Source organism: Prunus avium, chromosome 5 (assembly GCF_965620075.1).
Source record: "Prunus avium chromosome 5, drPruAviu1.hap1.1, whole genome shotgun sequence".
Lineage (NCBI taxonomy): Eukaryota > Viridiplantae > Streptophyta > Magnoliopsida > Rosales > Rosaceae > Prunus > Prunus avium.
Genome location: NC_142288.1, coordinates 29,520,895 through 29,537,058, shown reverse-complemented (window position 1 = coordinate 29,537,058; position 16,164 = coordinate 29,520,895). Strand labels below are relative to the sequence as shown.

The window sequence follows — 16,164 nt, the reverse complement described above, 5'->3', positions numbered from 1 at the left end:
TTTCAGAGACGCATATTATATCACTTTTCTTCTCATTGTTTTAATTCAATATATTTTGCAGCGGCAGTGCATGGAATGGAATGATGGATCATGGATGCATATGAAAATGTGAAGAAGGAACTGAACTGGTACTTACTTGGACATAACCAAATATATCGATCTTGTTAGGTTTTGACTGATTCTGATATATCATATATCACAACAAAATTAAGCTAAATTTTGATACTATTCCGTTCTCAGTTTTCGTTTGACTGACTGACCACAAAAGGAAGAGTTTTCTTTTTTGAAGTTTGGCTGCACTTTCCCAAGTCCCAACTGCACTGGTTACCCGAAATCGCCAAAAAAGTTCGCAGAAAGAGCCAACCTATTTCCTCTCTCTATATATACTGCGTTTGACTCAGTACAAATTATAAATTACTCTTCTTTCTTTTGCGCTTTCACAGTCACTCAATTTTACATCTTGCCATTTTTTTCAGTTTGGGGGTGAGATGAGTGGTAGCACAACTTAAATCATTCAACTCAAGAAGTCCACCACCGCCACACCCGCCACAACGTCATTGTTTGGACCCAACACTAGTACTTTTAGTGCAAAAGACAACAAAGACGACGCTGTGCTTATATGTTGGAGTTTTTGACAAAGTTGTCACTAGAATTGGCCATTGTAACAAAAGAGAGAATGTCAAGAGGTGGATGGTACAAAATATCACTCTATATCACAACTATCTGGATCAATCAACTTATACACCTCCAATCCAACTGCCCCAACCGAAAGGGGGAAAAAACACACACGCACACAAACATTTTCTAGAGCTTCGCCCCTCTAATGTGTTTTCAAAGGATAACTTATAAACATAAAAAGCCAAAAAAAAACAAAAACAAAACAAAACCTACGTACTGACCCTAATTAAGCTTTATTAGTTTACAGAGAAATGAATGACGAACAAAAAATATTGACCGCTAAAATCAATTGAATTTCATGAGCTTTGGGGCAAACCTCAACAGCCTATCCAAAGTGTTGGGCAAGAATTTTCTGGCAAACAAGTGGCAAACATCGGTGCTCTTCCCATTGTACTCGCATGTCGTTCCATGCCTCAGCTTCTCCAAGAACTCAACAGTCACATCTGTTCTCATAAACTTAGACGGATGGGGCCCACCCCTTGACCAGTCAACCCAAGTCAACGTCCGATTCGAATTTTTCTTCCGAAACTTGATGTTCACGTACGTAGGCAAGTAGTGCTCGTCAGAATAGCACGAGGGCTTGCAGTACTTTGTAAACAATGGAAAATACTTTTGATCGGAAACCACCTCCACCGCAATCACACGGTCCACCTCGAACCACTGCGAGCCCTTCCGCCATTGGTAGAGCTTGATTTGTGGGCTCATTTGGGGCCTGTATCTGTCTCGGCCCACCGGACCGGGTAAGTCGTAGGCCTCCACAAATGTCTGGGTTGAGTTCATCAGATAATTGTAGATGACTTTGAAATTAAACAGTGGTATGCAAGACTCAGAGAGCAGCACAAAACGTTGGTTGGAGAAGTCAAGCAAGGCATTGGCTAATAGGCGTCGCTCTGCTTGCACCATGTTAGGCTCACCCCATGTCACATTCTGCGCCATTGAACACATTAAGTTATTTACCACCACACCACCAATGATATCTATTTGTCGTGTTATCTATTTTATTAATCAAACATATGAAGACTTTTAAGTTGATGGTTTGATAATATAACATGTCAGATGTTTTGTAAGAATATATGACCCAACTAGTTCCGGATCATTTTTCGACCGACTTTACCTCAACCAAAGAATTATTTATACGTGTTACATTTTGTTGCTTCCTAAGTACTTAAAGAACGAAACTAAGGCCATTCTTGCCTTCCTTTTTGTTGGCTGCATTGGATGGGATGAGTGAGAGACAACATTACGAAAGGAATTTAGAAAGGTGAAGAGATAGAATTTTGAAATCTGTCTGTTGTTACAGTTCCAAAAAGAGTAGAATCAAAGCAATGCGTGATGAAACAAATTGAATTCACCACTCAATGCATATGCCAACTTTAGAAGTGAATTAACTAGAAGAGATTTTGACCCAAAAATAAATAAAATCACACCCCCCCCCCCCCCGCCCGGCCCCATATAATTTCCAAAGATTGATTTATTTGTTTTCCTAATGACTCTTTCAAACTTTTCTTTAACATAAAGTAATTATATCACTACATATAGCTCATCACGACTCCATAACTTTAGCTATTCCCCCAAATAAAATCTGATTCTTTTGTTAGAACTTCACAGGACAAAACTCCACTTACACAGGTTTTTCCCATGTTGTTATGTCCAATCATTTCTAGACATGTATCAGCCACCCCAAATCATTATAATAAGATCTGCTTAGATACCTTAAAATATATTAATTATTAATAATCATAAACTAAATTAAGTTCTCAAGTTAATATCTTGTGCAAATTATATATGTATTTTATCATTCTATAGGCATAATATAATATATAGACAAGGAATGTCAACTATCCAAAAAAAATATAAATAACTCTTGGAGAAGAGAGAAGAGCTTAAAGTAATTAAGGGTGTGTTGCTTTTTATGGAACAATACAGAAGAACCACAGAAATTATTATTTTTGGTCTTCCAAAGACTTGCTATGCAGTACGTGTCTAAAGCAATAATAACATAGGAAAATAATAATATCATAAAAGAAGCGTATCAAATTGTCCACTATATGAGGCGTGTTGTTAGGCAAGGCTGACAGCTCTTCTTTATGCAATGATCTCAATGGCTCCAAATTGATTTTACATCCCTCCAAAAGGTATGTAAAATCATATATATGTGTGTAATCCTAACTAATTATATTGTCAAGAAATAACTAAATTTTCATATAGAAACATCGGCTTTATGTTTTTCTTTTCCTCTGTCACTAGGAAATCGGGACATTTTCTAGCGTATTTTTTTTTGTAACAAAAAATTTAGGGGAGGGAGAGGCTACCCCCACACCCAGGACCAGGACAAATCAAGGTATTTTCGAATTTATAGAGGAATTTTCAAATTACCCACTAGACACAAAACTGCTAGCAGAACTCGAATACTGATGGGGCAACACACAGTGCAGGCACCTTACCAACTGAGCTAATCCGTATTTTCTTTTTCTTTTTCCAATTTTAATTTACGAGAAAAGTTAAATTTGAGCAAATTAAAGCTACTTTACGGATACTAAATACTTAATGAAGCATAACGCATTCCACTCCTTACCATCAGTATTTAATTTCTTAATAAAAACAAAAACATGCACACAAAAAAGCCTTATTATAGTGTGCAGGAATTTAATTTGCTATTTTCACATAAAAGTCATCATGTTGGTTGGTTTGGTGCTACAAGTAATCTAATGGGTTTTGATCACAGATTTTTTTCTCTCTTAAGAATGAAATGCACTAGACATTAGACTAATTCTGAATCAAAATGAATTAATGAAAACAAATCAAGGAAAATAATAATTGTAACGTGGATGAACTGACCTTACTTGGGACCCTTCTGCCATAAAAAACAGAGTTTTGAGGCATGGTGTCGTTGAAATCCGGATTGGCGTGGACATAGATAGAGTAGAGCCCTTCATGGCCTTTGAAGAACATTTCCCAGAACGGAGCCAATGCCAGAGGCCCTCTTGTCAAGAACATGAACGCCACTTTTGGGGTGCGCTTGAACGGCAGCCCGCGCCGGCGAGGCACCAGTGAAGCTCTCCACAGCAATTCAGCGTCGTCCATGTCGTGCATAATGTTGGGTGGCTTTGTGTATTCTTTTAAGCCGATTGGGGGTGGGGGAGGCGCAGCAGAAGTTTTGGTTTGATTTTTTTGGATATTGAGAGTTGGCAGCGGCGGTGGTGGTAGTGGTGGTGGAGCAGAAGAGAATAACAATGGAGTGTTTGATGAACGAGAGTATTTGGTTTGGGTGGCGTAGAGCTGGAAGGGAAAATCTTTGAGGTAGAAACTGATGGAGACGCCGATGGCTAAACCGAAGGCGAAGATGAGAAAGTTGGAGATGATTTTATGGAGGTGTATTTGGACATTGAGGAAATGCTTGGGAATTGATGAGGGTGGTTGCTGCTGCTGCTGCTGCTGCTGTTTGTTCTTCATTTTGGAGTGATAATTAGCAGAGAGAGAGAGAGAGAGAATGAGTGAGAATGAGAAGTCGAATGGTTTGAAATGAATGAAATGTGGGCTGCTCTCGTTGAAAGATTCTTAAATTGATTTGATTTCATCACACACACTATGTATATGTATATGTATATATATATTTTTAGTATATTGTTAACATGAAAGGTCATGGAGAATTAAATTAACCAAATAATAATAAAAACAATGACTCAGAATTAATTAATAATATTAACCTATAAACAGAGAGTGCTTTTCTGGAGGGTTGGGTGAATGAACCCAAATAATTATACAGAACAGACTTGCTTAAAATTTAAAAATGAGGAACCAAAAACATATGTTAACCAAGTTGTATTGTTGGTAGGGAAAGACGTGTGTGTGTTTGAGAAATCTGGATTCCTTGAATTGTGTCAAAATAAGTATCAATTAGGATCAAAATCTGGTTAAAAAAGGGAAGAGCTTTAGATTTTATACAAGTATGAAATATTTGTGGAATTTACCATTTGCTTTTCCAAGTTTACCATTCGGGACAGCCTCCCCCCTCAATCAACAATCAACAATCAACAATCAACATAGAGAATGAAAACTTTCTAAACCTTTTATTATTATAAATAAATTCCAATTAGGAAAATAATAAAATCAATTGGGCCACAGATGCCTGAGCTGCCACAGGCTGAACACTGCCGGTTGGGCTACTCACAGATGCCTGAGCTGCCACAGGCTGAACACTGCTGGTTGGGCTACATGAGTAGTCACCACCACCCAGGCATGCGGGAATAAATAGATATGCATAAACGCATATTTGTACAAATATTATAATTATGAAACGGAACCTAGCAAAATGGGTGCAATTTGCAAGAGAGGTTGCAGAGTGTCTGCCATGAACTTCCTAGCAAATAAAAAGCACACACAAGTGGTTGCATTAATACCATTACAAGTGCAATTGGTGCCAAACCTTATTTGATTCAAAAACTCATATGAAACATCATTCCTCACAAATCTTCTAGGGTGAGGGCCACCTCTGGACCAATCAACCCAAGTTATGCTTCGATTGGAGTTGTCTTCGACGCCAAGAATGTTGACTAGGGTAGGGAGGTAATGTTCATCCATGTAACAAGGAGGATTGCAATGCTCTTTGAATATGGGGTAGTATTTGGTGTCTGATACGATCTCAATTGCAAGCTTTCGACTGGCCTCAAACCACTGGGAGCCTTTGCGCCAATCCGATATGTTAATTGCAGGCCACATTTTTGGATTGTATCTGCCCCGACCCGACTTCCTCGGGTCGTCATGTGAGCCAATATTGCTCTCACTGGAATTCATGAGGTAGCTGTAAATTGTGGTGAAGTTGAACAATGGGATACAAGACTCGGACAGCAGCACAAATCTCTCATTAGAGAAGTCCAACAGAGCACTTGCTAGTAGGCGTCTCTCACTATCAATCATTGTTGGTTTTCCCCATTGAACTTCCTGCAATCATAGTTTATATATGTGTGTGTGACAAATTATTAAATGATTGAAAATTCACCATTTTTATCAACAGAGCTTAAAATTTACCAAAGTGAAATTTGTGTATTTGTGAGAATTGAGAAACCAACCTTGCTTGGAACTCTCCTTCCATAGAAAACAGAGTTCTGAGGCCATGAATCTACGTAGGAAGGATGAGGGTGAACATATATGGTATAAAGTCCTTCATGACCTTTGAAGAACATTTCCCACAATGGGGCCAAGGGTATAGGTCCCTTTGTCAAGAACATGAAGGCAACTTTAGGCACATGGTTAAAAGGAAACCTTCTAATCCTTGGAACCAATGATGCCCTCCAAGCCAACTCATCATCATCATCCATCTTGTGCAACATAAATGCCTCAACCTCAGTACCCAAGTCTACTAATGGGAGAGGCGGTGGTGAGCAGGGTTGTGGGAGCAATTGTGATGTTGGAGTTGGCGACGGTGAGGGTGGTTGTGGGAGCAATTGCAATGCTGGAGTTGGCACCGACAGTGACAGTGGTGACGAAGAGAAAACATTTACAGTGGTTTGTAACTTGAATGGGAAGGTCTTGCAGTACAAACTGACCATGACTCCAAGGCACAAACCAGCGACAAAAAACACAAGCTCAAAGACATGGCTAAACTGTATATAGGAGAGCAAAAGCTTTAGAATTGGTTGAGATTTTCGGTGTTCATTTCCCATTGCCGAAAGCATTAGAGGATAGGTGAAGAGTTAAGCAGAAGATGAAGACCGTAGCTAGCTTAGCTACTAAAGACAATTTATGTACATTAATAATCTAGGACACTTAGAATGGAAGTTATTTGTTGTTGAAAGAAGACAATTGAAGCGAAAGTTAAGATGGCATGCATGTGTTTTGGTCCGACCTAGGGTTTCTAAAGTCTTGTTGACAATCAACACCGCATATCTTCAAAGGGTTGACATCTCATGCCCACTCTCCACCAGTTCGAGCATTCGCAAACTTGACAAATAAGTTTAACTACACGTTACGGCGCAAATGTCACGGAGTTGGTATGAGCTCCTAGATTTGGGGCCAGAATTATTGAAGAAAGTAAAGTATTGGTGATGCTTCCCCTGTTCTTTCTTGGATAGAAAAAGTTCATCTTACGCATATTTCATGTTCAGTTTTCTAAACGAATTAGTTTAGCCACTGAATAAGGGGTTAGGGTAGGAAAGGGTTCAGCAGCTTGAATGCCCTTTGCGTAAGATTTGGGTTTACTATGGTATTAGCTTCGACCAAAGAGACTCAAACAGCAGTGCAAAGGCTTCACAATAGAAAAAAGAAGAGAACGATCCCAAATATTTATAATATCATCAAACTGTATATACAACGCTGGTTTCCACTCTGTTTTCTTCTTCTTTTTTCCCATTCATTTTCACACGTGCTTCACCATAGTTTTGTACAAAATGCAGTAGCCCCTTTGTCTCTAAACTCTATTGACATGCATCAATGCATGATGCAGGTGGTGCTACTTGTTGGTTACCACCATATTCTCAAAATGAAGGTCATCGACTCCATTTACACGTGCTTCACCATATTCTGATAACTTTCTTCAAGAAGATCCTCATCAAAATTCCTTCAAAGAAACTTCGTTGGCCGATGTTCCAAAACGTTACACATAAATACATCTAGATCTTTCCTTAAGAGAGAAGCTTTTTTCTTAGCTTCTAGGTACTCCTTAAGAGCAAGAGAATGCAAACAGAAGGGGCAGTAGAAGTTACCTTTCTTATAGCAAATGAACTCAGAACCAAGACACTTTTCATGATATACCAAAGGGCAATCACTGGTGCTGCATATCAACAACTGACCACCTTCATTACACTTCTTACAAAGATTTTTCTCTGTCCAATCAATTGTGTCTGAGTAAGCACGATTTAACGTGCATTGAGAGGTCAAGAAATCTTGCTTCTTCATGGCAACATCAATCTTCTCATTATTAAACCCATAGCTATCACTTGACTCGCAATGGCAATCCATGGGATCTTTGGCTCGATCGGCAACGATCTTCTGCTGGGATCCATCTGCAGATGTAGCATGTGCTACTTTAACATGAGAACCATGCTCAGAAACTTTATGCTGGGTTACATCTGGAGGAACAACACCTGATGTTGTTGGTTCAGGACAATCCTCACTATCCTCTTTGCCTTCAGCAGTACAAGGAATTTCTAACTGACTCTTATGGATTGCAACCTCAGTGCTCTGTCCAGACCTCTTTGAGCTAGTATAATTATCATGATCATCCTCTAAGACCTCGCTTTCCTCCAACATGCTCATGCGATATTCTGCCAAAACACTCCTTTCACTCTCGAAAACTGGAGTATCTCTTTCAAATGAATCATCCAATAGTTCTTTTTGAGGCAAAGAAATCGGGTTGTGTTCAACAGACTGTGAGACATAAGAGGCATCCAACTTCACCTTCTTGACATTTCTACGAGAATCATCTGAGCCTTTTACTCCACCATGGTCTTCATCTGCCAAATTTTCAGAATTTGAGGCAATCATATCCCTCTTGGAAGGCAATACATTTGCATCATTTCCTTCTACTCTCGAGTTTTTAGCATTAGAGCAGCTCCCATTGAACCTTCTACTCCTACTACTATCACTGACAGGAAGTCTATCATTACCACCGTCCCTGGTAGATGTTAAGCCGCTCTTTTTAATCAAGAAATCGGCATATGGATGTGTACCGTCAAGAATTGAATCTTTGAGCTGGCTCAAAGCACATTTAGGCATAGAAGCTCGTTTGTGCACGATAAAGGGCTGAACATCCCATTTCAACAGCCCAGGGCCACCCATTTTCAAATCAGATTCTGGTGTCTGACAAAACAAATATTTGAACTTTACGCTTAACATTTAAACATACGAACATCCCAGCTACACAATATTTGAACTGAAAATTAAAAAAATTTGTTGGGTTTTAAAATCTTACCTCGTTCACGATGCGTTGGAGAACATCGTCGCAACTTTCCGATAAATCGAAGGTGACTTTTGAATGGTGTGTAGAAGTAGAAGTAGAAGGAAGAGGAGCGGGAACATCATCAGGGGAAAATAAATCCTCCAAACATCTCAAAGCAACCCTTTCGTTTACTTTCGTTTCCAAATCCTCAGGCAAATCCGGAGCCATCTTAATCAAATCATGTAAAAGCGATACCCCAACTTCTTTGAAGCCTGCCAAAGCTTCCAAAAGCCAACCCCAAGCAATGGCTGCCTCTCCCTTTGTCATCTCGTCCATGGTAAACTCCGGCACAGTTACAGTTACAGAGACGACGGTCCCTAGGAGGAGAAAGAGAAAGGAGAGTGATGGGAGAGTTGTACTTGTTTATAGTTTATTTATTTATTTCTGTTATAGAATAAGTATGGCCAGAGGTCTTTTACTTTTGTGGGCTGGAAGCAGTTGCTACTTGCTCGGCCCAGATTTTTGTTCGGCCTTTAAAGAAATAGTATCTCGGTTTTTTCCAATTTTTTTACAAAGAAATCCTATAGCCGGGCGGCTATACGCGCCTTTTTAATTTTTTTAGAAAAGAAATCGTATAGCCGCGCGGCTATAATTGGTATTTTCAAATTTGTTAACAGATATAGTATAGCCGAGCGGCTATACACATTTTTGCCATACTGGGTTTTCTTATATTTTTTGAAGAAATAGTGTAGCCGAGCGGCTATACTCGGTTTTTCCTAATTTTTTCAAAATAAAAAATATTTTAAAAATTGTATAGCCGCATGCTTTACTCGGTTCCTCACATTTAGAGAAATACAGACATAGGCTTAGCTAAGTTGGCTAGAGCAGATGTGCTTCCCACTTTGCATCCGAGTGTGAATCCCTCTCCCCGTAGTTTAGATTAGATTAAAGCAAATTATCGCTTTGTATAAAAAAAATAAAACACTACCTCATTAGAGAGAAGGAAAAATATAAGTCAAGGAAAAGTTGAAAGCTGATTGTGATGGTTTAACCGATGCCTATTAGCAAAAAACACACTGAACTTTTTGTCAACCACACATCAAGTGAAAAGTTCATTCTCAATCAGCTACAAATACCATGGTAAAGTCCCATACTTAGAACTCTTAATCATATCAATCTCATACTGTTAATACTCAAAACACAATTAGATAGAACTTCAAGAACTGTGTGGTCGACACTTAATTCATAGACAATCTCAACCTTCAAATTTCATAGCTTGAATGAAATTCACTCGAATATTCACTCGAATCGTTTGGCATAAAAAGTGAAAAAAAGGAATCCAACAGTTGTGCAACTACAAAGTGTGATTAAGAAAGAAAAATGTATAAAATCTACAGCAGGACTGACCTTAGTCATGGTGAAATACAAGGGCAAGTTTTGTGAAATCATGATTGAAAAAATAAATCCAAACCTTTTAACACTATAAAAGAAAATCTGGAATGCCTGGTGTTTGTGCAACGAAATTCAGGGGCACCTCTGCTCGTTGTCGAGCTTTGTGCTTACTATGGCTATGACTATTTTTTTGCTTCACTTTCTGACCATTTTCTTCTCTTTCATCTCCCTTCTTTCCCGGGCTTTTGTGTCTTCTCCCTTTACCATGCGTATGGTGCTTGCTTTTTCTTGACCTTGGGTTTCCTTGATCATGCTTTTCAATATCACCCAAATTTTCTTTAGATTCTGTAACAGAATCAACATTTAGTTTATCCTTTCCTTTTCTCTGAGTCGATGACTTGGTAGATACTTTACTTTGGGAGGATGTGTGATTGGTGTCACTACCTAAAAGAACATCTCGCACAGTACCAGACAACAAATCTTCCTTCCGAACAGGGTTGGCTGCAATAGGTACTTGATCTCCATCCAATTTCACCACCACAGGCCTAGGCTTCACATAGTTTGGCTTTTTCTTTGAAACTAGTAATTGCTCAGTAAGCTTAACTAGATCTTCATCGCCATCATTGGTATCAGCATGTAATTTAAGATCATTGGCAGGTGGATATTCATCTTCATTCTTTGCAGAAGGAAGATAATATAGACCATGCTGCTTACGGTGATCTGCCAGCAGAGATGTGGATTCATTTGATGGTCCTGGCTCATCTTTACTCTGAAGGATAGGGAGAGAAAAACCAGCCCTGTCCTCATATTGAGGGCTTCCAAGAGAAACTGAATTTAATGAAGGCAGCTGAACATCACCAAAGATTGTTTCCAAGTCTTCAAGATTCTTCGCAAGCACTAACCCATCTGGTACAGGAACTCTTTCTTGAGCACTTACTGAGACAGGACCTAGATCATTTGAAAAGGCATCATGCATCAATCTGATGATTTGGGACGCTGGTGCTTCTTCTCTTCCCAAACTTTCTTCCTTCTGGACTAGACAATCAGGCATTTTTCGCTTAATCAACTCAATGAAACAGAGTATATTTCGCGCTCTCTCTAGAATTTCTACATCATAGCTTCTTGTTAGTGGAGCCAGAGCCAATTCAACTCGATTTAAAAGGTTTATGACAGATTCATGTGTGTAACCATCCTTCAATGAAGAAGATGCAGATACCTGCCCACGAGTAGCAGTTTCCTCCCCACCATGTTCCGCAAAAAGACCTTCAAAAGATTGATTTAAAACCCTCGGGTTGAATCCCTCATCCTGTTTGCAATGCACAGGAGAATCACATGATGCCAAGTCAGAACTCTCTGGGTCATCACGTTCTGAAACCAATCCTGGAACATCTGGCACCAATTTATCAATATATGAGGAGGAAGCAGCATTCCCCCTCTGCAAAAGGTAAGCATTCAGACAAAAGATTACAACTTTAAAAGCAGACTGTACATAAACTGCTCTTATAAATGGCGGCAAGAGAGTTGTACGAGGCTGTAATAGTGCCTCCATGAGTTCAAATGGGTTTATCGAGAACTCAACATATATCCCTGACAACCAAGCAGCAGCTGACAATATCCTGTGTAAGAAAGGATTACCAAGTAATGCAGGATCAATCAGTAGATCACGACTGACCCGAACAAGCTCTGGTCTAATGTCTTTCACCCTCATACCGATATCAATAAGCTGCTTCTCAATTTCTTCCCCCTTCTGGCAATGTGGAATCCTTGACATTTCTCCCAGAAGCGATACATACCAATCGAAGTCGATAATAATCTCATATACATTACTACCGCATGTTGATAAAATGGAACCAAGAATCTCATTGCAAAACTCGGGGTCAGATTTTAAGGCATAATTTACCAAAACCCTGCAAATTTCAGCCACATTACTCTCAGACACCATTGCCATAACAAGACGCAAAGACTCCAGTTTAATATTTGGATCCACATCACTCAAGGACTTAATCACAACCTCCTTATTCTCCAACACTGCCCACAAATGCTTTGGGGCAACCACTGAAAGCGCCTGCAATGCGAGATACTTAAGATTCGGATCATCATCAACCAGCATTTCCCGAATCTTCACAACAACAAGCTTCACTGCAGATTCATAATCACTCAAACTGGTCACCACAGTCCTAATACACTCAAACAACAATGATTTGGCCCCAGTCCTCCTGATATGCTCACAAACCGGCTCAACAACTCTATTAGCCAACCTAGGCTCTAAAGGAGCCAATTTTGCAAATATCTTTAACACCTTAATCAAAATCCAATTGTTCCTAGAATCAACCAAGATCTTATAGAACTCAGGCGCCAACGGAAGATACGATCTGGGCTCTCTTAAAGCAAGCTCACAAAACACCCCAACAGCCACAGACACAACCTGCGACTCTGAACTCTCTAAATTTTCAACCAAACGCTTGAAGCACACCCTGACAGCATCCGGATATTTGTCAAACACCCTCAAAAGCACACTGATCGCTTTCTTTTTCACAAAAACTTTACTACTAGCTAGCAAGGTGAATATCTCGGGGGTCAAATCTCTAGCAAGATCTACGGTAGCAATTCTGGAGAGGCATTCAAGTGCCAAGCTTACCTCGAGCTCGTTGGTGCTGGTGAGGTCCTTGCGGAGCTGGTTGGTGATGAGGACGAGGACGGGCGTGTCGTCGGTGAAGGAGTGGGAGGCGGCGTGGTAGGCAATCTTCTTGTGGGAAAAGCGAGTGGAGGAGAGGAGCTCGACGACGTGGAATGCGGCGAACGACATGTCGTAGAAGTGGAGAGAGGAGAGGTAGGTGAGTTTGTGGAGGGCGTTGGCCTTGGTGTCTGAGTCTGTGGACTTGACCTCGCGGCGGATTTCGTCTATGGCCTTGGAAAGGAAGGCGGACTCGCCGATGAGTTGGAGACGGAGGCCCTTGATCAGGTCCTCCAGTGTGCGCTGGAAGAGGTTTTCCATGAGGGAAGACCCTGCCATGGGTTTTGGATTGGTTTTTGAAGAAGCCAAATTCCAATTCAATGAGAGGAAGATGACGATGGAGAAAATTGGTGTTTTGGTTGGGGTGTTAATGGGTTTGCTTGAATTTCATGGTTAGGCTCTGGGAGGAGGATTGGGATTTTGGGAAATTGGGATTGAGATTGAGATTTGGTAATTGCTGCTGCTACACTCTGGGAGAGAATCTGGGAATTTTACGGACAAGGTGATGGCTTTGGGCAAATTGTGTTTGAGTGTGTGTGTTTTTTGATTATTGGATTGGATCCACTTGAATAATGTTACGAACAATTAAAAACAAATTAGGAAAATCCAACCCTATATAGTTGTGGGGGAAAACGACATCGTTTTGGTGTTGTAGCTGCAAAATTCACTTGAGATCGTCATTTTGATGTCCTTCTCCCGCAACAGACTCGGGTTAATTCGTGAATAAGGCTAAGGAAATTGAGCTGCTGCTTGGGTAGTTTAGGAAAATTGGGCTAACTAAAATGGTCGGAAGGAGAGTTGGGCTTAAAGGATTCGATACTTAGAAAAGCATCCCCATATATTTAATACAGCTGATCCGGTTTAGCTTGGACTGGGTTTTTTTTTATGACATAAACCGAAATCGGAGCCCGGCTGAAATTGGTCAAGTTCTTAACCCATGTTTACTTTTGAGAGATCACTATTATACCCAATAAAGGAGTCCAAATTATAAAAAATCTCTAAACCCTCAATATGGTCAGCTATCATTTTTTGGGGTTTTTTTTTTTGTTTGTTTATATAAATTAAATGGCGTAGGGTTTATTTATAGTTTTAGTGCTAAGAATGAGTATATAACTAAATATTTCTTTACTTTTTTGGTCAACAATGGTTTTTAGTTTTTTTGGGCCTGATTCTATTTCTATTTTACTTTTGTCATATATATTCCATCTCATTTGAGAGTGATTCTTGATAGGCCAAAAAATGCTTCTATAAAAAATCACTTTTCCAAATAATCATTTCAAGTGGTTTTAAGTGAATTTATAGAGAAACACATAAGTGGTGCTTATGCCCATAATCCCTTCGTTTGGGACTGAGTCTGAATAGACCAAAATCACTTTTACTTAAAACCGCTTAAAGTGATTAGTTGGAGAAGTAATTCTCCATAGAAGCTCTTTTTAGTCTATCTAGAATCACAAACAACCGAGACAAATTTTTTTTATTATTATTATTATTATCATTATACACAAATTTTTGTCTATTATGCATGTCTGTTTACCAGGGCTACCTACCATTTGAAAAGACCCCAGTTACTAATTAATTACTTGAGGTGAGTTAAAGGTGAATTTAAAGGGAGTTGTTTCACTTTGGGTCACATGATGGGTGGGGTTAAATCAGACCTACTTTCAGCTCCAAGTATTAGAGTCACAGTGAATTAAAAAGCTGGTTTCTGTGGCACAAATGGCTCATCCCATGAGAGAGAGGCACTTCCCCAGAGTATGATTCACAGAGAGGTAGGTTCATGTGCATTCCTAGTCACTAAATCTAGAAGAAAGATAGGGAAAACAGAACAGATAACTGCAAAAGGGATTTTTCTCCTTCATAAAAAATAAAAAAGAGATTTATCTCTTCAGCTTTCCTCTTCTGCAAACATAACCAAGCGACAGAACAGATAACTGCTAAAGACAAGAGAAGATAAGCAACTTGGGTCAATTCATGACTTATTGGAAGAACTATTAGTTTTTGGACACTAGATTTTGGTTAAAGAGCCGTTAATTATTCATGTACTCTAGGTCCCGTGTTCAAATCTCATTTCCTAAATATCGTTCTTGTAAAACAAAAACAAAAAAACAAAAAATGCCAAAGCAAAGCATGATGGTGGCAAAGGTGGGGAAGGACATGAACTAACTAATTAATTGTAAAGAAAAAGGTTAAAGCTTAAGAGATTCGATAATAGGGGTTGATAAAGATCTTCTAATGGAAAAGTTTTGTAGTGGATTCATTTCAATTCATATAATTAAAGAGGTCACCGAAGTCCCCCAAAATCAATTGTATTTGGGTAGATTTGTTTTGAACAATTTCCATGTATAGTGCTCATGAAACATAGACTTTTTTGCTTAGCAGCTTCAAATCACCCCAATTACCATCTTAAATATATATATATATTATTATTTTATTTTTTTTGGTGAACGAAAGTTTTGGGGGAGGGAGGTTAGTCCATCCCTGAACCGGGCATATCAGGGTCTCTTTGAGGAGGGTAAATATACTTTCTTTTTTCTGCTTAAGCAAATAGATAAACAAAATGACACTGGGCTAGCCCTGGGACTATAAAAATTAAAATAGATGGGGAAAAAAAAGAACAAGATTGCAAAGAAACTAATGATTGAGCCCAACTTCAAGAATCATGTCAATTTTCAAAGAAATGCAAATGACGCAAAGAGAAAGAGGCGCCGAGCCGAAGTCAAGTAGGAATATGTGGTGCTTGCGTTGCGTGGGCGTGGGCTGGCACGTGCCTACTCAACAAAGGCACAATCGGCACGAGCACCCTGTGTGCCTTCCTAATTGATATTAACCTTAATTTCAGTCATCAATGTGTTTCCCTTTCTTGTCAAAATCTCCAACCATCACGAAAACGACTCATAATTAATAAGAGAGGCCTTTCATTTTCTTTAATTTAATTTTAATATATAAGAGTGTATAATTTGATGCGAAATAAAAAATATAAAAAATTATAAAGATAAAAATATAATAAGAGGCACTTTGACTATTTGTTACAAGTTTTGTCTTTTCATCAAATCCTAAAATGGTTAGGAATTTAGGTGTGCAAATTGCAATTTGGTTATTTAATTTTTGTAAGCAAATTTGGAGATTGCAATTTGGTTATTTAATTTTTGTAAGCAAATTTGGAGTTGATTACTGGGGCATAATTGTTCAAAAGTAGCATGATTAAATGTAGGATTGGTCCATAACTTTTCTTTTTTTTTAAGGTTGGGGGGCTCAAGCCAACGACCAACCATGTATTATTTTTCACCAAAAGTCTAGTTGAGTCACCAAACTCCGCCACTAATCTAACAATGCTGTCGAGTCGATCATTCTCAATACTATTATAATAAGAATTTTAGGTGCATATAGCAAACACACCCGAAAATAGCATATACTTTTTAAGCACTCTTTTAGGTTTGATTTATTATCTATCAAAATAGCTGCGATAATTATAGAACAAATCAAG

The 16,164-nt window shown here is 39.0% G+C and overlaps 4 protein-coding genes across 4 annotated transcripts; all 4 read right to left on the bottom strand.

The window, feature by feature from the left end:
• Window positions 1-684: 684 nt before the first annotated feature.
• On the bottom strand, window positions 685-4,204 carry LOC110754059 (glycosyltransferase BC10-like). Its single transcript, XM_021955058.2, has 2 exons — window positions 3,517-4,204; window positions 685-1,605 (listed from the first exon to the last, which is right to left on the bottom strand). The coding sequence occupies exons 1-2, from the start codon at window positions 4,129-4,131 to the stop codon at window positions 964-966; spliced, it is 1,257 nt and encodes a 418-aa protein (XP_021810750.2). The 5' UTR covers window positions 4,132-4,204; the 3' UTR covers window positions 685-963.
• A 525-nt stretch (window positions 4,205-4,729) lies between these two features.
• On the bottom strand, window positions 4,730-6,778 carry LOC110754175 (glycosyltransferase BC10-like). The gene is made up of 2 exons (XM_021955207.2): window positions 5,748-6,778; window positions 4,730-5,619 (listed from the first exon to the last, which is right to left on the bottom strand). Exons 1-2 carry the CDS (start codon window positions 6,351-6,353, stop codon window positions 4,969-4,971), a joined length of 1,257 nt encoding a protein of 418 aa, XP_021810899.1. The 5' UTR covers window positions 6,354-6,778; the 3' UTR covers window positions 4,730-4,968.
• Window positions 6,779-6,930: 152 nt separating this feature from the next.
• Window positions 6,931-8,985, bottom strand: LOC110754174 (uncharacterized). The gene is made up of 2 exons (XM_021955206.2): window positions 8,588-8,985; window positions 6,931-8,475 (listed from the first exon to the last, which is right to left on the bottom strand). Exons 1-2 carry the CDS (start codon window positions 8,888-8,890, stop codon window positions 7,237-7,239), a joined length of 1,542 nt encoding a protein of 513 aa, XP_021810898.2. The 5' UTR covers window positions 8,891-8,985; the 3' UTR covers window positions 6,931-7,236.
• An 811-nt stretch (window positions 8,986-9,796) lies between these two features.
• DELTA-ADR (delta-adaptin) lies at window positions 9,797-13,276 on the bottom strand. The gene has a single exon (XM_021955157.2). It carries the CDS (start codon window positions 12,957-12,959, stop codon window positions 10,035-10,037), a length of 2,925 nt encoding a protein of 974 aa, XP_021810849.1. The 5' UTR covers window positions 12,960-13,276; the 3' UTR covers window positions 9,797-10,034.
• Window positions 13,277-16,164: the final 2,888 nt, after the last annotated feature.

Excerpts from the sequence above, each read along its gene's own strand:
- LOC110754175 (XM_021955207.2), bottom strand. The coding sequence starts at position 6,353 with ATGCTTTCGGCAATGGGAAATGAACACCGAAAATCTCAACCAATTCTA. Across the intron at positions 5,620-5,747 it reads GAAGGAGAGTTCCAAGCAAG|GAAGTTCAATGGGGAAAACC; the intron begins GTTGGTTTCTCA and ends CTATGATTGCAG.
- LOC110754059 (XM_021955058.2), bottom strand. The coding sequence starts at position 4,131 with ATGAAGAACAAACAGCAGCAGCAGCAGCAGCAGCAACCACCCTCATCA. Across the intron at positions 1,606-3,516 it reads GCAGAAGGGTCCCAAGTAAG|AATGTGACATGGGGTGAGCC; the intron begins GTCAGTTCATCC and ends TCAATGGCGCAG.
- DELTA-ADR (XM_021955157.2), bottom strand. The coding sequence starts at position 12,959 with ATGGCAGGGTCTTCCCTCATGGAAAACCTCTTCCAGCGCACACTGGAG.
- LOC110754174 (XM_021955206.2), bottom strand. The coding sequence starts at position 8,890 with ATGGACGAGATGACAAAGGGAGAGGCAGCCATTGCTTGGGGTTGGCTT. Across the intron at positions 8,476-8,587 it reads TCCAACGCATCGTGAACGAG|ACACCAGAATCTGATTTGAA; the intron begins GTAAGATTTTAA and ends TTGTTTTGTCAG.